Source organism: Rattus rattus, chromosome 6 (genome assembly GCF_011064425.1).
Source record: "Rattus rattus isolate New Zealand chromosome 6, Rrattus_CSIRO_v1, whole genome shotgun sequence".
Lineage (NCBI taxonomy): Eukaryota > Metazoa > Chordata > Mammalia > Rodentia > Muridae > Rattus > Rattus rattus.
Window position 1 is genome coordinate 74,392,229 of NC_046159.1, and position 27,473 is coordinate 74,419,701.

Consider the following 27,473-nt stretch of genomic DNA (forward strand, 5'->3'; position numbering starts at 1 on the left):
CTCTGCCTGCACATGCATGCCTGGTGCCTACAGAGGTCAGAAGGCATTAGATCCTCTGGAACTAGAGTAACAGTGCTTGTTCTTCTGTAAGAATAGTAAGTACTCTTAACCACCAAGCTATCTCTCTAGGCCCTGTCATTCCCCCCCCCCGCCCCCACTGTCATGGCCTATGTTTAATCACAGTGGTTAGTGGGCATCATTAGCCTTCATCGGGAGTTGGCAGGAGCGAAACCATGAAAGTCTAGCCTGAGTTAACCCTGTATTAGAACAGCACTGGGCATTTCTCAAATGCTCAACAATGTCTACACACGAAGGCAAGAAGAATCTAACCCAACACAAAGGCTAGTGCACTAAAGGAAATGGATGGGATAGAAGGGATGCTAAGCACTTTATCAACTTCAATCACCATCGACACCTGCAGGTTCAAGTGAAGTGTATCTCTGACATGTCCTTCAGTTGTTATAATGTGACAAAAGCTGCTAATGCATTGCCTAGACACGTAATACCACCCACCCCCAGTTAGTGATTTTTATGTCAACCAAGGTTTTTTCCCTCAGTGATACTGTACTGTTTAGTTCTTGTCAATATGAAGGGGAAACCAAGGAATTGCCTCCAACAGACTGGCCTGTGGGCAAACTGCTTTTAGCCTTGTTATAACAGCAACAGAGAACCAACTAGTCCAGACACTAAGGGAAACCACAATTATGGCGGCACCAAGACTGCACTGGAAGACTACCCAACAGTCAGGGTGCCTCTAGGGGCTTTGCCAGGCCATTTCACCAGCAAGGTTTGTCCCTGGTAACAATGTCTCTTCAAAAACTAGACAAAATGAACACACACTCGTGTCCAGTACAGATGGCATTCATTTCCCATTGAGACAATTCAGCCTCTGCTCTTCCCCCAGCAGGGCTGAGGTGCCTGCCCAGCCTCCATTCCCCAACCCCAGCGCCCATCCCCCAATCCCAGCCCCCATTCCCCAACCCCAGCAACCTCTTCTACTCTGGGCAGAGCACAGAATGGGTAAAAGGGAGGAACCTCCAGGAAAACATCTAAACTCTAGAAGGTGCCCCAGCCACTTCTCACACTGCTGGTGTAAAGATGTTGGCAAAAGATCTCACTCCCTTCCATTCCCCCAAATGCATGCAGACACCAGCAGATGCAGAGAGAGGTTCATAAACTGGATCCACAAAAACACGTTTTAAATGTGCAAGTCTTTAATTTTAAAAAATATACACAGAAGAAGCCATGTGTTTTACATAGGAATACACACATTAACAAAGCATTTCTTATAGTTTTCCAAAACTCTACTTTATCAGTCCCAAATTTATAAATTAAATATCAGTTTTTAAGTTAAAGTGAAATCCCTGAAACTACTGAATATGTTAGACATCCTCCCTCCCCCACCAAATCAAATAAGCAGAGTATCAGTCTGATTTGTTAAATAAGGTTTATTGTTATCTTTATTGCCTATAATCTAGAAGATGCAATTTTATTGTGCCTTTGCAAACAGGATACATCTCTTAAAAAACTGATCAAAAATTTCCATACATATAGCTCTATATGATAGATTACAGTGCAGCACTATTCATAATTATAGGAACACCATAGAACCCAGGAGCACGGTGGGTAAGCCAAAGGAACACGATCCTGAGCCATCTGAGCAAGATGAAGATCTGACGAATCCTTAGTGAAGGCTAGAAAACATGGCGAGGAGATACATGCACGCTGCAGGCATGAGGAAAGCACGGCCAACAGCAGTCGCTTGCTAGCTTCAAGGGTTATGATGAATTTCCACACATGCACACTCACTCACAGTCCTGTTTCCTTCTGCTTCCCTCCCATACCCAGTACATTCACTCCAGCCCCTTCCCAAAAGCAATGTCAGGCACTAAATTCCACAGACCCCCACCTGCCTGGCTGTGAGTAGTTTAAGACTGCTTAGAAGTGTAGGTGTCCAGCCATGCCATGGAGCGGAGCATGTGCTGTGTGCGTGCGAGTCTAGCTGCTTTTGCCTCTTTGGAATTAAATGAAGCATATGCCTGCTACAGCTTTAAAATGCCTTAAAAACAAAACTTTCTCTTGCTACATCTTAAAGTAAAATCAACAGTGAAAAATTCACCCTAAAACTAATTGCTTCATCTGTTACTAAAATACATTTGCCACTCTGTTTTTGGTATCTACTCAATTGTAATTCAGTATGAAAATCATGAAGCCTGTACCTGTTCATGGTAAACACGTGTACACACAGTAGCACATACAACTGTCAGCTGGCACACTTATCAAACACCAAGCCTTGTATGTGATTCTTGCTATGTTTCCTCTGTGTGTTCCCCAAGACCACAGTATTCTAGTGTTACCAAAGATAATATACAGATAGTTCAATAGTGAAAAGTATTTGGTTTGTCTTCACCGTATACATCCTGGAGATAAACCAAAACAAACCACACCTCCATACCTTCCCTGAAGATAACCTGAGTTGGCTGACGAAACAGACAACACAGGCTGTCAGTCCACTGCATGAGGGTTGAGCTGGGAAACCAGAGGACTAGTATAGTCTACCAGCAGCTTCTACTGGGCAGACAAACCAAGAGCTCTTGGCTTTGAGAGCCACTGTCCCAAAGGCTGACAGCACTGAGATGGACACAACACAGCATAAACAGGAATCTGAGCTGCACAGCCTGTGGGATGGGCGACCTAGAGAAGAAGATTGGGGGGGATTCTCATCCCCTCATGATTTGGTGTGGGTTTAATGTATCCCTACACATTAGCTGTTGTGGAAAGAGTAAAACGAAAATTTTACTTAATAACTTTCTTATTTTCAATCAAATGCTCACATACTCACAAAATACACACTCTATGAATATGAGGTGGCTCTTTTTCTTCAAACTTTTAAAAATAAAGAGGCACCAATACCCGTTCATTTATGTATTAAAAGTCTCATATAATCATCAATAAAACAGAAATGGCATCTGTGATGATCACACAAAGGAGAAAAGATCAATGACAACTTTAGCCACTGTGGAGAGGCTCTGGCTCCGCCAGAATCTAAAGGTTTTGTTGGTTTAGCAGAGTCCTAAGGCAGCCTTGTCCACAACCAGAAAAAGGAAGCAGCTCTCAAAGAAGCCATGGCGTGGCTGTTTCCAATGCCTGTCATCTGTGTGACCGACAGTCTTCCGCTAACATCACGTTTTCTAACAAGGCATCCTCCTGCATGCAAGCTTGAGCATGACACCGTGATGGCATGGGTCTAGAGTACAAGGACCCCAATATTGTACTTCAGCATCTTTGGTCAAGGTCTGTCTTCTTTGAATCCACTTCTGCTACAGCCAGTCTCTTACAGATAAAGCACACACATCTAAAGAAGAGCCTAAGACCTCCTTTCCATGGTAAAGTTTAAGATCAAGTTTCAGTTTTGGGCCTTTGTCCTGCCCGCCCACTGGGACTATAAGGCCTTACAGAGGAAGCTGTAGGGTCAAAACTTGTTAAAGCTCATTCTTTTTAAAGTTTCATGAGCTTCACAAGAGACTGTCAAAGAGATGCCCGGCACCAAGAGGACCAGGTAGAGCCCTCGTCCTTAAAATGGCCTGAGCCAACTGTGTGAAGGGTCTTACTTCCAAAAACACTTTCCACCAACCTCAAGAGCATGTGTGTATCACATAAACTTTATGTGAAGTCTAAATGTCATGTAGATGCTTGAGGTGGGAAGATAAGAATAAGTTATTGGGGGGATGGGAGGAGAAGGAAACCTAAAAACTAAATTTGGCTTAGGAATAACAAAGTTAAAAAAAAAAAAAAAAAAAAAAAAAGCCTGACACTCTAGAATTTAATTCAAAGGAAAAAATACCCATAGTAAACGAGTTCACATCTTCCCTCCCTCCCTCCACAGGATCTTGCCTGGCCCTATGCCTTTCTCTTGCAGGCTAGAGGCACCTCTGTTCTTTCCCTGCTTCATGGGGCCTGAGGGACTTTACAGAGCATCCTGACAGTGAGTGATGCACAGTCATTGTGAGCCAGGCTTGGGTTTGAACAAAGCATGCACTCTGAGCTGGACCAATCTTGACCCAGGTAACCTACACAGTACACAATAGCCATCACCATGAAACTGACCATGTGGTCACTTCTTGGGTTTTTCTGCAATATTTCTTCCTTCTTTCACAAGCAAATACCAGCTCTCCTAGGTAAACATTTCAGGAGAGACCATCCAGGCTAGCATACCACTGTGAATGCTGGCAATTTCTGATTAACTTAGCACCAAAGCTGTTATCCCCATTCCCTTAAACAGAGTCCATCGTAGTTTAACATAAGAGTCTCATTTCTCGTTGCTTCTGTGTTTATGGTTTTTCATTTTCTTGTGACAGTTTTCATACGTTGGTGTTCAGATCTACATCAGATGAAATAAAGTTGTGAGTTATTTGGTGATTTCCACACAGCACTCTTCTCAAGATGAAGTATTTCATGGGTTTAAGTCAGAATTATGTCCACAGAAGTCTTTTCCATGTAATTAGTTCCTCATACAGAGAATAACTCTTACACATGGCTCTTTATGGGCAGTGCATTAAATGAAGAGACCTCACAAAAGAAAAGATCATTATCTGTAGCCATTTGAGTAATATACAGGTTCACAGTCAATGAGATGAGACACTGCAGAAGAGAGGCATGAACAATATACTAATTAAACACAAACGAGCAGTAAACGAGGTCCATAACATAAAGTTGCTAGTGTCTACCCTTAAGGACCTGAAGTGGTGAGATTGGCAACTGCATTTAGAATGGAACATGCTTCTTCCCTTCCACATATGCAATGTTTGATGCTGGTGCACATACTTGTATACACATGCATAACACTGCGTATCTGTGATGATAAACTACCATGATACTCAGCCAAGTCATAAAGGCAGATTTCAAAGGACAGTGTGCTAAGACTGTGAAACCATATATCAAATAGTAACACCCTAACTTCAGAATTCCATTTATTAAAAAGCACCTCTTGGTAATAAAAGCAAAACAAACAAACAACAACAAAAACCCAGTAATACCTATTTCATTCTCACATTAGCCTGCTAAATTCATGATGGGATTTTTAAACAGGCAGCCTGCCAGGCTACAGAAAGAACTCAGAACTCAATGCAGGTGTGCTGACTCTGAAGCAGGAGGTGGGGCAGAGTAAAACATCAAAAAGCTATGCAAATTTGGAATTCACCACAGCTTTCTTCCTTAGGCCGAAAAAGAAAAACAAAACAATAACAAAAAAGCAAATTCGTTTTATAACCAAACTCCTATGAAGACTTTTCATTTAATTATGTATACATGAGAAGAAAGAAAGTTCTTCCACAAACACTCTCAAGCTTACAATTATCAAGAAAATGTCAGAATTTGTAAAAGCAGGAGGAATATTAAACACATGTCAGGAAGGTCAACTTCTGTTTCTGCTTTTAAGTAAAAAAATCACCATATAGTAAGTACAAAAACCTGCACTGAATGACAACTGCTGGTGTGTTTACTTGATCAGAAACGAAGACCAAGAGTGAATAAAGCCCTGTGTAATACCCATCTGGAGCACGCCTCCGTGTACACGAGCGAGTTGGCAGCTTCTGGAGCATAGCTTATGAACAGGCAGTCCTTGGACAGCTGCAGTCAATGAATACTCTTGTCTCGAATGTACCCTTAATTCAGTTTCACTTACAAATTGCAAACAAACTCATTCTTCAGAAAAATATCTGTTTGGCATCTCCTGGACTCTGTTCCATTGGGCAATATGGACACTTTAATCTAAATAGAAGACAGAAAAGATTGAGACAATAAATAACATCAGCCCTGCACACAGGTATAGAGCACATTCTAACAACCCACACCTACAGCATGTGCAGAAGCAGAGTGTAGGTGTTTGCTTTGCCTGGGGGATTAACTATGCTCTAAATAGAACTGTCAGCCAGGCTTTGAAGGGTCACAGAAAACAACACAGAAGTCAGATCTTAACCAGAAAGCCTCTTTGATATTTAGTAATTGGAGAAAAATGTTTTACAGGTAAAATAAAGACAATTTCTTGAAAATGATTCCTGAGTTTCAGAAGTAATCTAATCTCCATCCACCGAGGTTTACGGTGCACCTGTCCCTAAATGAATTTCAAATCTATTCAAGGACAGCAAATCTGTTGTGAGCTACCAGTCTGCATAAAGGACAGCCCACATGTGTTTCAGTGACCACAGTCACCAGCAATCTGCACTGCCAGGGTTTCTGTGTGGTCTGGGAAGGGTATAAACAGTTTCTTTCAAGCAACAGACCTTCCAGGAAAGGGCCTTCCCACAATGGGGCCAGAACCAACCTGAGTCAAGACCCCTCCAACTGCCCAAGTTAGAATACCTTGGAGATCTGTTTTGTTTTAAATTGGGCTCATTGTCTGTAAAATTACAAATGTCTATGAGCTTTGAACCATGATTACACTGGTAGCAATTATCACATGTGGACAACACACTGGCACTGTATTCACCAAGAGGAAAATAGCTGAATAATCATATTTCCACACTGCAGAGTAGTCTACATTGGGGGAGGGCAGCAAAAGTAGTTGAGACAATCTCCTGTAGCTCAAGATGACCCTTCTAACTTGCTACATAGTTGGGATGACCTTGCACTCCAGGTCCTACCTCCACCACTCAGGTGCTGGGATTAGAAGCAAGCACCACCATGCCTGCTCCTCCACAGCTTTAACATCATCATAACAAAGGGCTCTTTATGCAACATATAAAAATAGCTCCACAATAAAGCCCTAAGTGAGAGAAGTGAAACAAAGAAGGGAGAAGGACATGCATAGTAACTACTCTTAAAGCCTGGAGGGAAGGGCACACAAGGATTAGAGAACATTTACAAGTCTATTTACCAAATTAGGCTGCTAATTGATCAGGTTAAACTAACCAAAGAGATTAAACATAACCCACTTTCTATGACTAGTTAAGAAAACTCATTTCTCAGTGTAGTTATGGCTAAGCATGGTGTTACACACTAATCCCAGTACTCAGACAAATGTCTGAGATCGAGGCTGGCCTACTCTACAGATCAGCCATAGCTATACAAAGAAACCCTGGGGGGTTGGGGAACCAACCAAATATATAAAAGATTTTGGATGCATTCATTTATCCTTATTACATCTTACTTCCTGCAAGACAGATCTATTTAATATTTAAGAAGTCTGACACTTACTTGCTACCATTAAACATTTTATTCAGGGCATCTCTTGATATAATATGACCACAAACCAATTTCATGGGTGGGTTGTTATCTGTTGTTTGCTGACGAAGAATGGGACAGGCAAATATGGAATGATACCAGCACTTTTTACCAAGGTCCACTTCAATCTGTTCAAAAAAGAGAAATGCACAGAGGCTAGTTAAATCTTCATCTGCAAAACTACAACATTGCTTTTCAAACTGAAATCTGGGGTCTGAGAAGATCAAACATGACGCTCAAAAGTTAAGTATCTTTTTTTGGTGGTACGAGGCAGCCTGGTCCAGCACTAAGCCATATCCCTGGCCTAAATACCTTGTAATTTCACCAGAACATATCCCAAGAGCAGAAGCAGAGCCTGACTTCTGTAGAAATGCCTGGTTAGGTGATAAATTCAGTGCATCGACTCCTCCATGGGCAATCTAAATAGAGCTGCCTTCTAGGTGACCAGATCTGAGTTTCCTTTGTAATTTGCATGACATGGTCCAGAGAAAACCTGAAGGAGGGATTTTTGTTTTGTTTTTTTTTCCCCCAGTGCTAGAGTCCAATGTGGAGGTTTGCATGCGACTAGGCAGGCTTTAATCCAGTACCCCACCCTACCTGCCACCATCACCTCTTGGTGCATGTCCCCCCCTTTTTTTTTTTGCTTTTGAGATAGGCCTCTATAAGTTGTCCAGGCAGGCTTTGAATTTAGTCCTCTTGCCTCAGCTTCCCAAGTGTCTAGAATTACAGGCTTGTAATACCAATACCACTTAAGCTAAATCTCAACAGGATTTTTGTCATTTGTTCACATTAAAAGTTCAAGGCATGATATCAACATTGTGTTTTTGCCACAAATAAATCCAATTATATAAAAGTTTGAAGTCATCTAGCAGACCAGCTGCTGTATACCAGAGCCTCCACCAATACATCGCCCGCCTGCCTGCCTGCCTGCCTGCCTGCCTGCCTGTCTGCCTGCCTGCCTGCCTGCCTTCCTTCCTTCCTTTTCTTTCTTCCCATCTACAACAGCTCCTGTACTAAAAGTCCATTACTGCCAGGCGTGGTGACACACACCTTTAGTCCCAGTAGAGAAGGGGGTTTTGAGTTTGAGGTCCATCTGATGGATACGACAAGACAAAATGAGTTCCACAGAAGCCAGTGACATACAGACTTAGTCAATTCATAAGGTTCTTTAAGGAAAACTGACAAAGGGGAAGGAATTCAGTGTGCACAAGGATCTGAGTCCAAACTACAATACTGAAAAAATGGTGGAACACACCTATAAAGCCAGTGCCCAAGAAGATCAGAGGTAACCCAAATTGGACTATATAGTTAGGGTATCCCCTGACTTCCCCCCCCCAAAAGAAAGGGAGGGGCACAAAAGCCAAAAGTACAACAAATCTTTCCTGAGGAAAGATTACCAACCCCTTCCTCTTGTTACTTTCCCAGTCAAATGCACACTGTCAGCGGGGATCCTATAGATTCCTCTACCTCAGTGTGCATATTTCAAAGAAGCTCACAGAAAGATCATAAAATTGCCAGAAGCTTGGCATCTGCTTAAGAAACAGAGTTCTTTCATTTGCTCAAGCAGCAGCAGTAGAGTACAGTGTTGCTTATGTCCTGACCACATGTAGCACCAGGAAGGCACCTGTGCCTTTAGTCACAAACCACCCTCAGCAAGCTGCTCTAGTCGGTGCAACCAACTGACAGGCTTACAGCTGAAGGAACAAGCTAACTGCAGACAAATCTATGTGCAGGTGTGGGAAAAGAAGCTAATGTCAAAGGCTTATTAATTCAACCCTCCAGCATCTGTGACACAATTATCTCAGAAATGATAATTTCGGGTTAAAATCCTTCAAATCTATTTTCTTGTTTCATTTTTTTGTTAAGACAGTGTCTCAGTAAGAAAGAGGCCCTGATTGTCCTGGAACTTACTATGTAGGCCAGGCTGGGCTCAAACTCACAAACATCTTCCTGCCTCTCCCTTCTGAGAGCTAGAATTAAGTGTGTTCTATCACCTCCCTCTTACCTATTTTAATTTTAATTGGTTAACTGACATGCTTCCTTTTTAGAGTGGTGAGGAGACTAGGTCCAAATCTTCAAGCCTGCCAGGCAATGGTCTTCCACTGAGCTATATCCAACCTTACTGTTCACTCGTGTTATGTGCATCAAAACAAAAACAAACAAAAAACCATGCTGAATAGCTGTAATAGTGTTTTCTGGTTAAATGGCATGATGAGTACTTTGAAAACACGTTCTAGGGCAAGAAAGGTAAATAAATTGTCAATTGAACTCACAGGTAATTCGTCTTTCTGGTTCCAAACTCCAGTACACTGCCTCTGTTCAATCACAGCTTTGATGTTAATTAGTGCAGGCAGCGCCACACAACCTGCTGAGAAACTGAGGGCAAAAAAAAGGAAGCATCAGTGCCAACCCCAGGGATGCTAACCTTACAGCACAGTGCCAACCCCAGGGATGCTAACCCTAAAGCACAGTGCCTACCCCAGGGATGCTAACCCTAAAGCACAGTGCCTACCCCAGGGATGCTAACCCTAAAGCACAGTGCCTACGCCAGGGATGCTAACCCTAAAGCACAGTGCCTAGCAAGTGGACAGGATGCAGAGCAGCTGTTCCTCTCAAAGAAAACTAACTCGTTTTTCTCCCCCATCCTCCCAGTCCCAGTCTTCAGCTCTATTTCCTATAATTACTAAAATATAATTCCCTTTGCAAATAAAACATAAAACTTTAGTGCTACCACATAACCCTAGCCAGTGTGGGAGAAATGAAAAAAAGGAGAAAGCTTTGAAAAGATTGTTTTTTGATAGGACATTTAATTTCCACTTAATTCCTCATAAATTAAAAAAAAAATGGCTTCCCTATCAGAAGAGAGGTAGCTCTGGCATTCTGTGCTGTAAGGGAAGAGCCATCATTATGAACACAAATCTCATTAGGTCAAGGAGGGCTGAGGAAGTGTGAGGCCTAAATGCCAGTGTGCCCCCAAACACAGTTGTCTGTGCTGTAACATTTACAGGGCAAGAAATTCTTCTGAGCCTGTCTCCTCTTCGAGTATGATTATGGAAGGTTATATGAATTAAACATTCCAAAGTTTTCCCTCCAGTTTACAATATTTTTTTAAACTACACAATGTCTTCACCAGTCTCATTAGAAAAGGCTTTACAAGCTCAGAACCAAAATTTAACTTTAGTTTAAAATCTTGACCTTTATCATTGTATAGAAAGATACACAAACTTGCTTCCTTTAATGTGACAAGCTTACTTCATTCACTTAGAAAAGTAAGTGTCAAAACCCAGAATGTGAATAAACTGTGGTTTAGTTTTCATAGATTAGATCACTTAATGTTAGAAATTAAAACGTACTGATTGATTCATTTAAAATCACAATAAACACAATAAGCTGGAGTGTCTGTGGCAAATTAGTTGAAGTAAAAACTATCCTGTAACAAGACAGGAGCTTTGTCTGACAAGCATCATGCTGTGGCATGAAACTAAATGCTTTATGCAAGTGCCCTATTGTGTCACAGAGAGAGAATGTTAAAAAGATGCAGACCCAAATATCAGCATAAATCAAGTCTCTACTGCCTACCCAAAGTACTGCAGAGCTCAGCAGGCGTCTCCTAGGCAGCCAGTATGGTAGGGAGGAGTTGCTGCACATACCTGCCGAGGCTGGCATCAATGTCCCCACAACACAGACCCTGGCATTTAACTTACTTCTGTTTCTGCATCATCTGTGCAAATGTCAGCAGTGGAAAGGGTTTTCGGACTCCCTGATTCCCAGGTCGCATTTGGAGAAACGCTGATCTAAACCGGGTCACTGCCATCTGTGGCAAGCACTTGAAGTACCAACTATACGTGTCTCCAGAAAGACCACACAATCTACTGGTTTAACCATAAAGGCAACAGGAAAAGCTGCCCAGTACAGTGCCCATTTCAGAGTACCTAGGGCCCATTACTACACCTGACGCTGAGAGGAGACTCCACGGAGAGCCCTAGGAGGGCACAAGCATCCCGTGTAAAGATGTCACAGATGTCAGCCCACTGGTTTGCATCAAGTAGGTGAACATATGGTGAGTTTTCAATCCCTTGTCTCAGGTACACAAGGCTTCCCATCAATACCTGAATGTCTGAAAGAAAAAGCACCAGCAAAATGAAGGTGTTCACATATGTCTGAAACAGTATTTACTTGTGAATAGGTTGAGAAAGCTAAGAACATCTCCATCCCATATGACAAACTCTAAAACAATGTAAACATTCTGGTCGCAAAGTGTGATCGCAAGTCCTCCTCCTTAATTACAGACACAGCATAGAGAGGACGAGAAAAGGAAAGCACTGAAAATAGTGAACTTAACTTCCTAGTCTGACACTGACCTATCTGTTTGGTGATTAAGTAGCCACTCTGACACATGTGTGGCAGCAGCACGTGGTGAGAGGGGAGTGGCCAAAGAGCAAGCCATACCTTGGTCTTGTCAGAGTCCTTACATTAAAGAGTCCCTAACTGCCAGTTATCCCAATAGTTTTAGTTATTAGCAAATATGTATGAAGGACACAAGGAGTGGATACTGGAATGGATACTGGCTCCCCCAAACACTAAAGATCTCTACCTCAAGCCATGCTGGTGGTGCTCATCTGTACTCCTAGCATTCTGGAGGCTGACCTAAGAGGATTACAAGTTTGAGACCAGCCTGGGCTATACACAGAGACCGTTTCAACTCCCTGTACTCTCCCCACCTTGCCTATGCTCCCTCCCCAAAGTACAAAGGAAAAACACCAAACATCGGTCTGACTCCAGACTCACCCTTTTGATGATTTAGAGCAAACGGCTGGAAATTTTTCGCATATTGTAAGGCTTCTCGCTGATTTGTAGTTCCACCCATTAACAAGCTAATAAAATACAGTCGGTGTAGTTTAAATTCCAAGGAGCTGTTTTGGGCTATGAGCATTTCTCGGTTTGATACTGCCCACCTACAGCAACAGAAAAGGTTTTAAGGGTAGTCAAGGGCATGAATAAGAGGCTTTAAAAACTGGTTGACATCTAGCATGAGAAAAGAGGGTCTAGTGTGCCCTCTTGTGGGAGGTTGTGGTAACATCAACCATCAGGAGATGCAAACACAAAGGAAATCATAAGAAGTTAGATAATTATTTCTTCAGTAAGGTATTACAGTATAATGGCTCTGGTACATCACATGATACACTTAGATTTAAAGAGGACCACACTCTCTAGTGTAAGCCTTGAGATTCAAACCTAAATCACTTAGAATCACCCTTCTCCCTATTAAGCAAGCATATTTGTAAATAAACCAAAATTCTGAAGGAGAGTCTCTTATTTTTTAAATTACACTCTCCCATTTATTATGCTTTCATTCTATACTAACATTATCCTTCATGTGGAGGTCAAGAGGACAGCCCATGATGTCAGTTCTTTCCTTCCACCATGGGATGGTGGTGAGGCTTGGCGCAAGCACCTTTACCTGATACACTACTTCACCATGGGCCTGGAATCTCTTATTTCTAAATTCTAAACCTTGGTCGGACTTTACGCTACTCAGTTTAGTATTAAGAACCAGCAAACATAGAGGCTGTAGATACAGCTCGGCGATGGAGCGTTTGTTTACACAAATAAAAAGGCTCTGGGTTCAACCCACAGCACTGCAACAACAAGAATACACAAAAGAAACAAAATCAGAAACCAAAGACATTTCTCAAGGTTCTTGCAGTCCTTAAGATTGACGTGTGTGTGTGTGTGTGTGTGTGTGTGTGTGTGTGTGTGTGTGCGCGCGCGCGTGTGCGTGCCCCCATACATTATGCATGTGTGCATGTCAGGTGCCCTTGGAGGCCAAAGGAGGGCACTGGAGCTCCTAGAACTGGAGTTATAGTTTTGATCTGTCTCGAGTGCTAGGAACTAAGCACAGGTCTTCTGGAAGAGCAACAAGTGCTCACCACTAAGTCCCAGTACTTTCAGGGAAAAAAAAAAAAGCATACATGCTCACTGTGCTACACATGACAAAGGGATTTGTGTAGATATAATGTCACAGAGGGAAATAATAATGTTCTCTTCTGAAACTCCAAAGTGCCATGAGTGATCAGGCAGCAGCTGCACAAGGAGGGACTGACCATTCATCTTTAACTGGGACTGCCATGTCATAAAAACAGATGTGCACCTCAGATGAGCTGTTAAAGCCAAAGTTTACAAAGGTGATAAGGAAGCTTCATTCTGATAAATATTCAACTATAAAATCTACCCTTTAATTGACCTTTACTTGGACATGTTTCAGCTAACCCAATTTACCAAGGACCTGGAACAGGAACCAGGTATGAATATAAAATGTGAGCAATCTGTGCTGGGAATAGAGTTTGGTGGCAGAGCGCTTGCCCAGCATGCACAAGGCCTCTGGTTTGATCCCTAGCATATGGGGTAGGGAGGACAAAATAAAGGTGACATAAAATCTGAGTAACTCTTATTCCACTGTACCTACTAGCTAGTACCTTCCCGCCAGCACTCTTATCCCTACCGTTAACTTTCTCAAGTCACCTAACACTAATAAATGAATGACAATTTTGAGTGGATGAAACAAAAACAAAAAGCAAAACAAAATAAATAAACAAAAAAACCCAACAATGCTTTTCCAGATCCCCGACCTGAGATTACAGTCTTCTCCCAATGATTCAACCAACCTTTAACATTTAGGCTGCACATTAAGGAAATTTGAATTTTTATAAAAGTAAAGGCTTTTATCCAAAGCAGAAGTAAATGTGTCAACCAAGTACACTTACCCTCTTTACTTTGTGACATGATGGCATCATCTTTAAAGTTCATGCTAAAGAATCAGCAAGACGGGAAACATGCATATGTTTTGATTTTCTGAGACTGGGTGCTTATACTTATTTCCCAGCTACAGTGATGACTTGTGCTGCAGGGTTCTCTGTGTATATGCCCAAGAATGACTTTAGGCTTTAAGGAAGTTCAGATTTCGTGTTGGAGTATGCACGGTTCTCCTGGACACAGGCAGCCAAGGGCTGGTCAGCTTACTGCTCACAGTTCAACCCAAACTGAAAGACAGAAGCTGCTCTGCCTCGGTTTACTTTCCACCATAGCTTCCTGTAGGCTGAGGGCACAGATCAGCATCCCTTTGCTGTTGTCAAAGGACAACTCTTTAGCCACTGCATTCTCTAAATAAGAAACCTTTTAGGACTCTCATAAACAGAACCTCCCCCCACAATAATGGTACTCAGTGACTAAGTCAGAAGTAGCCTACACTGACGCTCACAGCACAATTACAGCAGCATTCTACCCTGTGAAAAGGCTTGGTATATGTAAGGCTCTGCATATATAATTTCCATCACCCCTCAGATAATAACATGATTTCACTCACGTGGTTAGCTCTCCCTCTCCTCTCCTAAATTTACCACTTGAATGGGTGACTATTTCTGGTAACAATGAAAGAAAAATGCATCTGGCCAAGGCTCACAACCTGTACCACTATACCCTTCTCCAGCATGCTTTTTTAAAATAAAGACTTATTTATTTTTGCATATAAGTACATTGTCACTGTCTTGGACCCACCAGAAGAGGACATCAAACTCTGTTACAGATGGTTGTGAGCCACCATGTGGTTTCTGGGAATTGAACTCAGGACCTCTGGAAGAGCAGTCAGTGAGTGCTCTTAACCACTGAGCCATCTCTCCCTTCCACCCCCTTACAGACCTTCTCCAGCATGTTAGAGACTACAAATACCCTTCCCTTCTAGTATTCCTTGGGAAGACTTCCGACACCCTTTTTTTTTTTCTTCTTGGGAATGATTAACAAAACTCAGCCCTACAAGTATAAACTTAATGGGAAGTTATTAATAGTACAATCCAAATGTCTTTAAAATTCAAAGAAAGGCAAACACCACAAAATCAAAAGAGCTAGCAATTTCCTAACATTACTGTGAAGATAAAAGACCACTAACAGTTCATTCAAAGGTATTATCAGCCCTCTTGGTGTGGACACAGTGTCTCACTGTATCTCCTGGCCTTTCCTCCAATCCCTTCTTTGTGTCCTGCTGATCCAACCCACAAAAGCACTCTTAACCAAGGACCATACACCAGCACAATTAATTAGGATCCAGGCAGGGCAACATTAACCAAAGCATGGAATACCCACCGAAAAAGACAGGACCAGATAACTACACCAAAAAAAACACCTCAAATATCCTAACTGCAGACACCTAGATCCGAGTTCCAAAACACAAATATAAACAGTAAACATTTAGATTGTCCTTCTAGAAACAAACGAATCTACTGCAGGAGGCCCGAGAAATGAAATTTAACTGGCATACAAGAGAGGGGCTTCAAATTACCAAGCATAAGTATATTAAAAGAAGGTATGAATAAATACCTCAATGAAGACCATGAAAACACAAACAGTAGAATGAAATGATGAAAACGTTTCAAAACATGAAAGCAGAAACAGAAAAACAAAACAGATAAAATTAAAAATGAAAAATTTAGGAGGTCAAATAAAAGCCTCAGACGTCAGCCTCACCAACAGATTACAAGATATGGAAGAGAGAGAATTTCAGGTCATGAAGACAAAGCAGAAGCAATGGATAAGTAAGTCAAAAGAAAATGTTAAATCCAAAAACAATCCAGGAAATCAGAGACACTATAAAAACACCAAATCTACAAGTAATACAAATAGAGGAAGGAGAAAAACTCAAGTCAAAGGCAAATAATACAACTTTTAACAGAATCAAAGAAATTTCTCCACACACACAAAACACCAAACAGACAGGACTAGAAAAGAAATTTCCCACAACACATAACTGAACACTAAACACTCAGGGGTGGGGTGGGGAGGAAGGATGTTAAAAGCTACAATGGATAAAGATCGAGTCACATACAGACAGGCCCATTAGAATATGCCTGACTTCTTAATGGAGACTCTGAAAACCAGAAGAGTCTGAATGGGTCTTCTATAAACAGAGGGACCACAGATGCCAGCTTAGACTCCTATGCCTAGTATAGCGACCTACCACTTACAACTGACAGAGAAAGACACACATTCCACAATAAAAACAAATTTAAGCAATTTCTGTTTATTAATCCGTATCTACAGAATGTGCTAGAAGGAAACCCTCAGTGTGAAGAGGTTAATTATATTCGAGAAGACACAAAGAATCTGTAATCTCGGAACGGTAAATCAGAATGTGCAGAAACAACCCACATCATAACAACAAATAAACAGAATCAATAACCCTACTGCTCACCAACAGTTCTCAAAAAGCAATGCCCTCAATTCCCCAAATAAAGAGACACAGACTGACAGACTGGACTAGAGAGACGCAGACTGACAGACTGCACTAGAAAACAGAATCCAGGGATGGAGCGATGGCTCAGTGGTTAGAAGCACTTGCAGAGGATGTAGGTTTGATTGCCAGCACCCACGTGGTGGTTCACAAACACCTGTAACTCCAGTTCTAGGAGATTCAATTCCTTCTGACTACCTCTCCAAAGGCATCACCAAGCATGCCCATGGCTCACAGGCAAAAACACATAAAACAAAATGAATACATTTTTAAAAATTAAAAATGAACGTAGGATTCATCTTTTGGCTGCAAAAATATACCTCATCATCAAACATAGACATCACTCCAGGGTTAAAAATAATGATAAAAATATTTAAAGCAAATAGACCCAAAAAGCAAATAGATGTGGGTATTTTAATCTGACAAAACAAACTTCAAATTCAACCTAATCAAGGAGATAGAGGACACACACACACACACACACACACACACACACACACACACACACACTCTCTCTCTCTCTCTCTCTCTCTCTCTCTCTCTCTCTCTCTCTCTCTCTCTCTCCAGAAGGAAAAAAAACTCCACCAAGAGGATATGGCAATTCTGAACATCTATGAACTGAACACAAGGGTACCAAGTTCAAAAAAGAAATACCACTACAGCTAAAATCACATAATGACCCTCAACCGGTGATTTCAGGTGACTCATGAACAGACAAGACAGGCATCAAACTAAACAGAGAAATGTGAAGCCAAATAATGTCATAAATCAAATGGAACCAGAAGACATCTACAGAATATTTCACCCAAACACTAAAGAATACATTCTCTTATAAGCAGTTATTTGAACTTTTGCTAATATTGAACACATACTAGGACAAAAAGAAAATTTCAATAGATCTCGACTACTGAACGAAAAAAATGGGTCAAGGCTGAAATTATGAAAAAAATTAAAAATGTTTAGAACTGAATAAAAAGGCAAACACACCAGGCAGTGGTAGTGCATGCCTTTAGTCTCAGCACTGGGAAGGCAGAGGCAGGTGGATCTCTGACTTTGAGATCTGTCTGATCTACCGGACAGCCAAGGTACACAGAAAAACCTTGTCTCAAAAATCTATGGGCTGGACTGATGGCTCAGAGGCTAAGAGCACTGACTGTTCTTCCAGGGGTCCTGAGTTCAATTCCCAGCAACCACATGGTGGGAACTACCATCTGTAATGGGATCTGATGCCCTCCTCTGGTGTGTCTGAAGACAGTGACAGTGTACTCACATACGTAAAATAAATAAATCTTAAAAAACAAACAAACAAAAACCTAAAAACAAAACCAAACAAACAAAAAACAAAACAAAAAGGAAATCACAACATACCTACACTTATAGAACACTATAAAGGCAGTTCTTGATATGGAAGTTAAATCAAGATCAAATAAACAACTTAATCAGACTGGTAACTCCTAGTGAAATAGGAACAGCAATTAAAAGTCTCACAAAGAGCCCAGGGCTAGAGGTATACAGCTCGGAATACTATCAAAACCTTCAAAGAAGAATCAATGCCAATACTCTTCAAACTCTTCCACAAAATGGAAATGGAACATTTATTAATTCTTTTTATAGAGCCACTCTCAGCCTGACACCAAAACCACACAAAGACCCAACAGAAAATAAAATTATAGATCAATATCCCTTATGAACATAAATGCAAAAATTCTCAAATTTCTTGCAAACTAAATCCAAAAACACGTTGGAGTTATCACAGAGATGCCAGGATGGGTCAACATACATAAATCAATAAACATAATCCACAATATAAACAGACTGAAAGACAAAAACCACACAATCATCTCATTAGATATAGAAAAGGCCTTTGACAAAACTCAGCATCCTTTCAGGATAAAAGTTCTGGAAGAGTACAAGTACAAGGACATACCACAACACAACAGAGGTGAGTTCCAGCAGTCTCACAAACAATAGTAACCTAAAATGGAGAGAAATTTAAACTGTCTCCACTAATATCAGGAATAAGACAAGGGTGTACATTCCTTTCATACCTGTTCAAAATAGTACTTGAAGTCCCAGATACAGCAATAAGACAGCCGAAGGAGACTGTGATGGTTTGAATATGGTTGGCCCAGGGAGTAATACTATTTGTAGGTGTGATCTAGTGGAATAGCACTGTGGCCTTGTTGGAGGAAGTGTGTTACTGTGGGGATGGGCTTTGAAACCTTTCTCCCAGCTGTCTGAGGATGCTAGTCTATTTCTCTTTGCCTGCAGAACAAGATGGTGAACTCTCAACATCTCCTGTGCCATGCCTGCCTGGACACTGCCATGCTCACACCTTGATAATAATGGACCAAACCTCTGAAACTATAAGCCGGCCCCTATGATGTCTTTTAAAAGAGTTGCCTTGGTCACGGTATCTCCTGGTTGTGGTTTGCCCTGAAGTTATCTGTATTTTGATGCTAATTCCACTGCCCCAAGGACAGCTGCCTAGTCAAGTACTCAGAACTCAGGTAACTTCACCAGAACCACCTCCCCTTTGATTTTGTAAAGTACAGGTGAGGGGCAGGTACAGGATAGGAGGAGGCCTATCATTGGAGGAGAAGGAAGGATGGGCAGGAGAGAAGTTTGAAGGAGGAGACAAGAGGAGACAGAGGAGGAGACGGGGAGAAGCCATGGCAGGTGATGTTAAGATTCTGCTCTGTGTATTTACAGGTTGTTATCAATGTTCCTAAGGGATGGATGGTACCGGGCTTTGTATGTTTCAGTGGGCAATTATATCTTACCAACTGGGTCAAAGATTATTGTGTTGTGTGGTCTTTAATGTGTAGATTTAAGTAATGTAATGGAGTGTGGGGCGACTGGTCTGGGCCGCCTCGAAGTTGGAATGTGTTTCCACCAAAATATCTAGCAGATATCTTGGGGCACCGCAGTGTAGACCAAGTGGGGTAAAAGACTTTCATTATTTTTTTAATTTTTTTATTTTTACAACAACATCTCCGCACAGCAGTAAAATCCTGTAATTTTAATTTTTTTCAAATCGTATTTTTAATGATGGTTTTTAAACACTTTAACCTGCCACTAGAGGTAGTGGGAAAGAAAGGATATGGGTGAAGTGGACCTGTTCAGTAAGGTTCTTTGGAGCAATTCCCATCTGTGTAGTCTGGAAATCGGCAGTTCAGTTCACAGGTTAGCAGCTGCAGCTTGATCCACTTGGAAACACTTCACGGATATACCAGCAGTCCAGTTCAGTAGAATTGGGATAGCAAACTCTAATCAGTGGTGGTGGCACTACCTAGCAGAAACAGCCAGGCCTCAGCCTTGGCTCAAGTCAACAGGAGTGACCTAGAGAAGTTCTTGGCTACGCCTCTCTCAGCAAAGATCAGCAAAGATGCAAGATCCACAGGTGTTGCACAGCTGCTATACCAGCAAGCCAAGCTCAGCTCCTGTCCACCAAGTCCTATTTACACACTCCAAACATCACGTGTCCTCCATGTGCCGGGCCTCAGCACGGGTCTTGTCTGTCTCAGCTGACATCACTCTGTCAATCAGCCCAAGTGCATAGAAGTGGCAATAAACTGTAGTATATCACCAGAAGTTTTTGTTTGTTTGTTTGTTTCTCTCTATGGAGTCCCGACAAATGCAGCTCAAGTATGCAACGTAAGGCACACCAATACACTCATGGTGTTAATAAAGAATCCTTTATTAAAAGTGTCTTTTCATGTGCTTGCTTTAGCATACCCTCTCTCCTGCATCCATCTGCTTCAGCAAAATATTCCTTGAGTCTGCCTTAGCCTTTCACACCCATGTCCATTTTACCTAAATGTTCCTTCATGTGTTTGCCTTAGCAAAACACCATCCAACTGACCCTTAAGTCTCCACTTCAAAACCCTAAGACAGAAGTTGGTACCAAAAGTGGGGTATTCCTGTGATAAGCTTGACTATGCCTTTGTTTGGAAGAATGTGGATTTCGGGACTTTGGAAAGCAGTGGAATGCTTTACGTGGGGCTTAACGGGCCACCCTAGTAGGAATATGGAAGACTGTGTTGCTGACTGTGTAGACCTGGCCCAAAAAGTTTCAGTGGAGAAGCATTTCAGTATGTAATCTAGAGACTGTTTTTGTGGTATTTTGGTGAAGAATGTGCTGTTTTTTTCCTTTGTCTGAAGAGTCTAGCTGAGAGATTTATATTAATTGCATTCATCAAGAAGTATCAAAAAAGCTCAGCAGGGACTTTTGTTCTCTGCTCATGCATTCTGATCAAGCATAGCAAGCTTATAATATACGAGCTTAAAAATACAAAGTGTGTGGTTCAAGTAATAATAAAGGGGCACCAAGAAGTGAAATGGACCTGAAACCTGTGTTCAGGAGATAAAGATATTAAGGGAGTGGTGATCTCTGGGCAAAATCACACCCAGCTAAATTTACTGTTTGTATTTGCAGTTGAACAAGGATTAATAAGACTTTTAGTCTGGAAATAACCACAAAAGTTAAGTAGATACTAAGAAGCCAGAGAGGATCTCCAATGGAGAGGAGTAATGGAATATTGTAAAAAAAAAGGACAGATGGGGGTTGGGGATTTAGCTCAGTGGTAGAGCACTTGCCTAGAAAGCACAAGGCCCTGGGTTTGGTCCCCAGCTCCGAAAAATAAAAAATAAAAAAAAGGACAGATGAAGGGGAAACTAGAATAAGAACATTAAATAGGAGAGGGGGAAGAGAGAAAAGGGTAAAAGAGAATTTGGGTAGGGACGACTAACACTAAAGGCCATTTGAAAAACCATATATAAACATACTACTGTAGAAACTTCCTAACATAAATGAAAGAAATGCAAATGCAGTCACCAAATAATGTCCCAACTAGATATTCTTACAGTTCCAGAAATGGGTTACTTCCCCCCCCTTTTTTTTTTAAAGATTTTTTATTTTATTTAATGTATATGAGTACACCATCTCTGTCTTCAGACACACCAGAAGAGGGCATCATCAGATCCCATTCTAGATGGTTGTGAGCCACCATGTGGTTGCTGGGGATTGAACTCAGGACCTCTGGAAGAGCAGTCTGTGCTCCTAACCACTGAGCCTTCTCTCCAGCCCAAATGGGTTGCTTCTTATTGCGTTGTTGGTCAAAGGGGCTTTACCAAAACTCCCAAACATCACAGACCATTGCCAAAGTTACTGTTTATCCTTCACAACCTGATGGTAAGGTTCTATTGTAGAAAATATTTACTCATGTTCTCCAACCCAGAGAAGTTAACTTGTGCCCTACTGGAAGCTTCACCCCTGCAAGTAGTCATGGTACTACTAGACGGTAATCTGCACGTTACTTGAGAAAAAAGGTAATCATTAATATCATTAGCTACAAACCCTAAGATCTACAACAGTGATCTACCTATAAGGTATATTGGGTGCAATAATAGCATAAATGTTATGGGTGTAACCAACCACTTTCTGATTATATACAAGGCCTACCCCATGAAATGGGACCCATATCTGATACTGCTAAAATGGCCAAGAATCAGTCCTACTCTGATACAAAAACGTAGCATTAAAATAACTCCTAATAACATAGTACTATATTCATAGATCACATCGGAGAAATTCTTTCAGTAGCTGGGAATCTATTTGGATTCCTTTTAGTAGCTTTCGGTAGCAAAGACACACAACTGAACAATGTCAGACAGCGAGGTAGAAGCCCCATGCCCAGGTGTAGTCAGCCAACACAAAATGAACTCAATGGTATTTTTGTAGACTTTTTGTTTTATTTTGCTTGCTTTGGGATTTTTTCCCCCCTCTTACTGGTCATTTGCTTATTTATTTAGATTTTCCTTTTCGTGGTTTTGTGCTGTGTTCTTGGGTTTTTGTTGTTTGCTTTTTTTGTTTTGTTTTTGAAAGAGAGAAAAAAAGAACATAATACATGGGAAGGGAGGCTGTGAGGATCTTGTAGAAACGGGGAGAGAGAAAAATATGATTAAACTATAGTATATGAATTTTTTTCACAAATGGGGGACTGATATTTCCAAATGGTGAAGTCTTGGTCACTGGCTAATTCCATCATTAAAAGTACTAATGGTTTCTTCATCTCAGAGATGATGTGCCTTTGACTTTTTAAAAAGATATTTTTATTATTTTTTAAATTATGCCCATGTATGTACCCATTAGTGCAGAATTTAGAAGAGTGTCAGATCCTCGAAACTGAAGTTATAGATGGTTGTGAGCCACTCAATGTGCGTGCTGGGAATTGAACTAGGGACCTTTCAAAGAGCACTAAGTGCTCTTAACTGCTAAGCCATCTCTCCAGACTGTCCTTTTTGTTAGCTGTTTAAGAAACCATACAGAGAGGTAGGAGTAATCAAAGGGCAAAGACACTTGCCACCAGGACTGGCAATCTGAGTTAAATTTCCAAGGTACACATGGGGAAAAGAACTAATTTCTGCAAGTTACACACACACACACACACACACACACACACAACTTTTTTCTTAAAAAACTCATACGCATACATGGTGGTACATGCCTGTAATCCCAGCACTAAGGACCAGTATCAGCATGAGCTACAGAGCATCAGTGAAATTTTGTTTCAAAAAAGAACAGGGGAAGAGGAAGTGGGGAGGCCTGGTGTATTGTACATGAGTGTCTAGTTAAACACAAGCAAGCCGGCCACTGATCCCACCCAGCACTTGGGAGGTAGAGGTAGTAGGATAATCACAAAATCAAAGCCAACCTAAGCTACCTAAGACCTTATTGATTAAGAACAAAAATATTAAAACAAAGCATAAAATACACATATTGAGGTTCTCAGATATACAGGCCAACTTTGTTCCAACGCTGCTGAACCCTCAGTAGGATAGTTAGATAATGCATATTCTTTTCCCGAGGAACAGGCTCGGATCTTCCTATAGCCTTTCACCAGCAGTAAATAGTCCCTCTGTTGCATCCTTTCCTATAACCCTGACACCTGGTACCTCATTAGACCCTTTCCTGAGACAGGAAGCCCAGATTGGCCTTAACTATCAGAGGATGACCTTGAATTCTGATCTTGCCTCCATCTTCCAAGTGCTAGGATTATGGGTGTGTACACCATACCCACACTTTTTTAATTAGCTTCTCTTTAATTGAAGTGTTCTTTTTTCATCACTTAGCGTATACAGAGAATTAGTTTTAAATGGATCACCTTTCTTTTTTTGTCTTCTCAGAATTAAGGCCAATTAATTGGATAAAAAGAAGAAAATCAAACACTAGGAGGAAAATCTAACTTGTTCGACCTTGGATGCCCTTGCTGTGTTTCCTCAGGAGAGCTGTTTCTTCTACTGTCTGTGGCTGCTAAGAGCTGCTTGAAATGAAGGGTTGGTTGCACACCTGTGAGAAGCTTTGCACTAAAGAACAAGAAACAAACACCAGAAACTATTTAAAACTAAAAAAAATGTGTTCAGACGTTTTGCCTGTACGTAACCATGTGCATGTCTGATTCCCAGAAGCCAAAAAAGAGGGTATCAAATCCTGAACAAGAGTTACAGATGGTTGTGGGTCACTGTGGTGGTTTGAATATGCTTGGCCCACGTTGTGGCACTATTAGGAGGTGTGGCCTTGTTGGAGGAAGTGTGTCACTGTGGGTGTGGGCTTTAAGAACCTCATTCTAGCTGCCTGAAAGCCAGTCTTCTCCTAGCTGCATTCAGAACAAGAGGTATAACTCTCAGCTCCTCCAGCACCATGCCTGCCTAGAAGGGGCCATACTTCTTACCATAACTATAATAGACTGAACCTCTGAACCTATAAGTAAGTCCCAATGTTGTCCTTTTTAAGAGTTGCCATGGTCGGGCTGGGGATTTAGCTCAGTGGTAGTGCGCTTGCCTAGGAAGCGCAAGGCCCTGGGTTCGGTCCCCAGCTCCGAAAAAAAACAAAAACAAAAACAAAAACAAAAACAAAAAAAAAAAAGAGTTGCCATGGTCATGGTATCTCTTCACAACAATGAAACTCTAACTAAGACAGTCATGGTGTGGGGACCAAGAATTGAACCCTGGACCTTTGAAAAAGCAACCAGCCAGCCCTCTAAATCATTTTTCTGGGCTGGAGAGATGGCTCAGTAGTTAAGAGCACTGACTGGTCTTCCAGAGATCCTGAGTTCAATTCCCAGCAACCACATGGTGATTCACAACCATCTGTAATGGGATCTGATGCCACCTTCTGGTGTGTCTGAAGATAGCTACAGTGTACTCATATAAATCTTAAAACAAACAAAACTATCTTTCCAGCCTCATCCAGAAACTATTTAACTGTTGCCCCCTGAGTTTGTAATTCAAATCTCTGATCATCAGGTGCTGTGTTTTATTTATTCATGCTATAGTGTCTCAGGATTTTCTTAGCCATAAGACCATTAACAAAACATTATTCCACGAAAGCATAAGGGCAGTCTCATACCCCATATCCTTCTGACTTTCTCTTCCTACCTAGTTTCTGGCCTGGGGAGACTCAGCACTCTGCCTGGTAGTGTTGATAGCCTGTCCCAAATAAAACCCTGCTGTAGTATAAACCAAGGCAACACTTTCTACTCTAGGTGAAAAATTATGCAACCTTTACTCTTCTCTTTTCCTTCTTATACCATTTAATTATTTTTGGTCCCTCAAGTTGTATAGTGGAGGGTTTTGCACTAACAAAGACAAGTAGGGATTGCCCTTGCAGGTCCCAGGAAATCATTTTATGGTCTCAGATGGTCAGATATATAATCCATAGTGAGTCTTAAGACCTCCCCCCAGGAGTCAAAAGGTTAGGTAAAATTCAGGTATAACTTCAAACAAAATACTAAGCAGCCACTTTAGAAGAAAAAGTTTTCTCTATCCCAGTACACACACACACACACACACACACACACACACACACACACTTTTACAAAGTTAAAGAGCTTTAGCCCTAACCAGATCATTTATATTTTTAGTTTATACAAAAATCATACAACACACACATTAACATAAGAACCCTCTGTCTGCTCATCTCAGCTAATTCTAGAAATATACAATTAAAAAAGAAACTGATCAAAAATAGAAAACTATGCAGTAACTTCTACCCTAAACACAAAATTCAAATGCCACATGGGTTATTGCCAATCATTAACAATGATTTCAAATATCCCAAGTTTTAAAACATCATCATGCTACTTTTGGTTATCTTGTTCTTTATCTTCACTTTATGTTATTTATTATAACCTAGTTAATTATCACACTAACAACTTTAGAATGGATTTAGATTCTGGCGTGAGATAAACAATAACATGCTCCCCATTTTGTGTGACACATACCAAGACCAACTATTTTACAGCACCAGGCATGGTGCTGGAGCAGAAGCTCGGAGTTTTTATCTGATCACAACTGGGAATGGTGTGGGCTTTTGAAACTTTAAGACCACTTCCAGTAGCATACCTTCTCCAAAAGGGCCCACAACTCCCCCAACACCACACCCCTATACTCTTCAACTATATAAGCCCTGTAGGGGCCATTCTTATTTAAACCACACACCAACCCTATTCCAGCAACAAGTACCCAGGTATATTTCGGATAACTCAAGTAAATGGTATGTTCACAGTAAATCATCAAAATCCAGTTGTTCACTTGTGCACCCTCCTGGGTTCAATTCATAGCGCCATGTATATTGTGGTGATCTGGGCCAGTGCCATGACTCAGTCAGTTAAAGTGCTTGCTAGTTTGCAGCAGAAACCTGATGACTTGAGTTCAATCCTAAGAATCCACAGTGGAAGAGAAAACTGACTCCCAAAGCTGTCCTCTGATCTCCACATATACAGTATGACACCCATAAACCTGAATTCTCTTATCTTCGACTCCTGACACACATTCCTTTTTCCCTTCTCTCTTTCTCTTTCATACACACTTATACACATCTTTCATACAGAATTTTTCATCTGTTCATGAATATCACTTAGCTCTCATAGCCAACTAAAGCATCTCTCAGAATGAGAGCACAACCCTCAATACATTATAGCAGCTCGAATATCATGTAAAGATTGCTGAAACAATAATGCTTCAGTTTTAATACTGGTCTATCCAAAGAGGTGTTGCAGCATAGATAAGTAAACCTATTTTTCTTCTGGAAACATGATCAACTGTTACGTTAAGTAGGCTGCCCATGTTCTCATATTATGCAGCTCTATTTCACTTGGTTTAAAGACATCCAAGAGTCCTTTCTCAAATCCTCTTTAGTCTACCCTAGATAAGACAGACCTATCAAAATATCTCTCTTCTGTTTTACAAATAAATTTTCTTACAGAGTTCCCCTCATAGTACCTAAAAGAAAGAGTAACTTACTCAAGAGCAGGCCTTAGAACTCTGACTTTTAATGCTTCTAATATTCGATTTAATTCCACAAATGGTTCTTTCTGACTTGGGTCCACAGACAGACCAGACTCCTAGAAGGAAAAAACAGACAAACCTGTTAGTATAATCATTCACAGTGGGAAAAGCTGATCTAGACTATAAAATACAGGCTGTCAAAGATAATTTTCTTTTAGCATATACTTCTGGGGCAGAAACAGAGACTGTCCAACCTCTATGCTTCAGTCAAATCTGAGCCGAGCACCAACCTTGAACTCTAGCTGAGTGTGGTTCTGCACTCAGGCCAATGCGAAGTAAACACATACTCTTCCCTGGGACGGAAGGTACAGCTGGAGTCTGGCCACAAGCAGAGGAGGGCTCACTGGGAACTGCAGAGCTACAAGGAGTGTCTAAGAATTTCACGGGACAGGTGCTATGAGCCTCTCTTACTACCTTTCTTTCTATACGAAAAGAACAAACTTTGTTTAAGCTTCTATCTTGAGTCTGTTACTTGCAAAGTGATCTTCAATAAGACAATTTACTGTGAGGTCGGTATGGACACATGTACCTCTAAAGGTACAAAGTGACCCACGTATCATTGATTTTAACCGTCTCAAACAGAAAGGCTCAGATTATAGACTGGTTTATGCTGCAATTTAAA

The 27,473-nt window shown here is 41.2% G+C and overlaps 1 protein-coding gene across 2 annotated transcripts in view; it reads right to left on the bottom strand.

The window, feature by feature from the left end:
* Positions 1–1,192: 1,192 nt before the first annotated feature.
* Positions 1,193–27,473, bottom strand: part of Rmnd5a (required for meiotic nuclear division 5 homolog A) — a 57,930-nt gene continuing 31,649 nt past the window's right edge. The window contains exons 4-10 of one of the 2 annotated variants that reach the window (XM_032906347.1): positions 26,807–26,907; positions 12,010–12,176; positions 11,173–11,338; positions 9,495–9,597; positions 7,195–7,349; positions 5,684–5,769; positions 1,193–4,641 (exon numbers count right to left, since the gene is read on the bottom strand). In XM_032906347.1, the coding sequence (XP_032762238.1) occupies positions 5,706–5,769; positions 7,195–7,349; positions 9,495–9,597; positions 11,173–11,338; positions 12,010–12,176; positions 26,807–26,907 (756 nt within the window). In that variant the 3' untranslated portion in view covers positions 1,193–4,641; positions 5,684–5,705. Of the gene's footprint in view, positions 5,770–7,194; positions 7,350–9,494; positions 9,598–11,172; positions 11,339–12,009; positions 12,177–26,806; positions 26,908–27,473 lie in introns of both variants that reach the window. The other variant, XM_032906346.1, reaches the window with a different exon arrangement.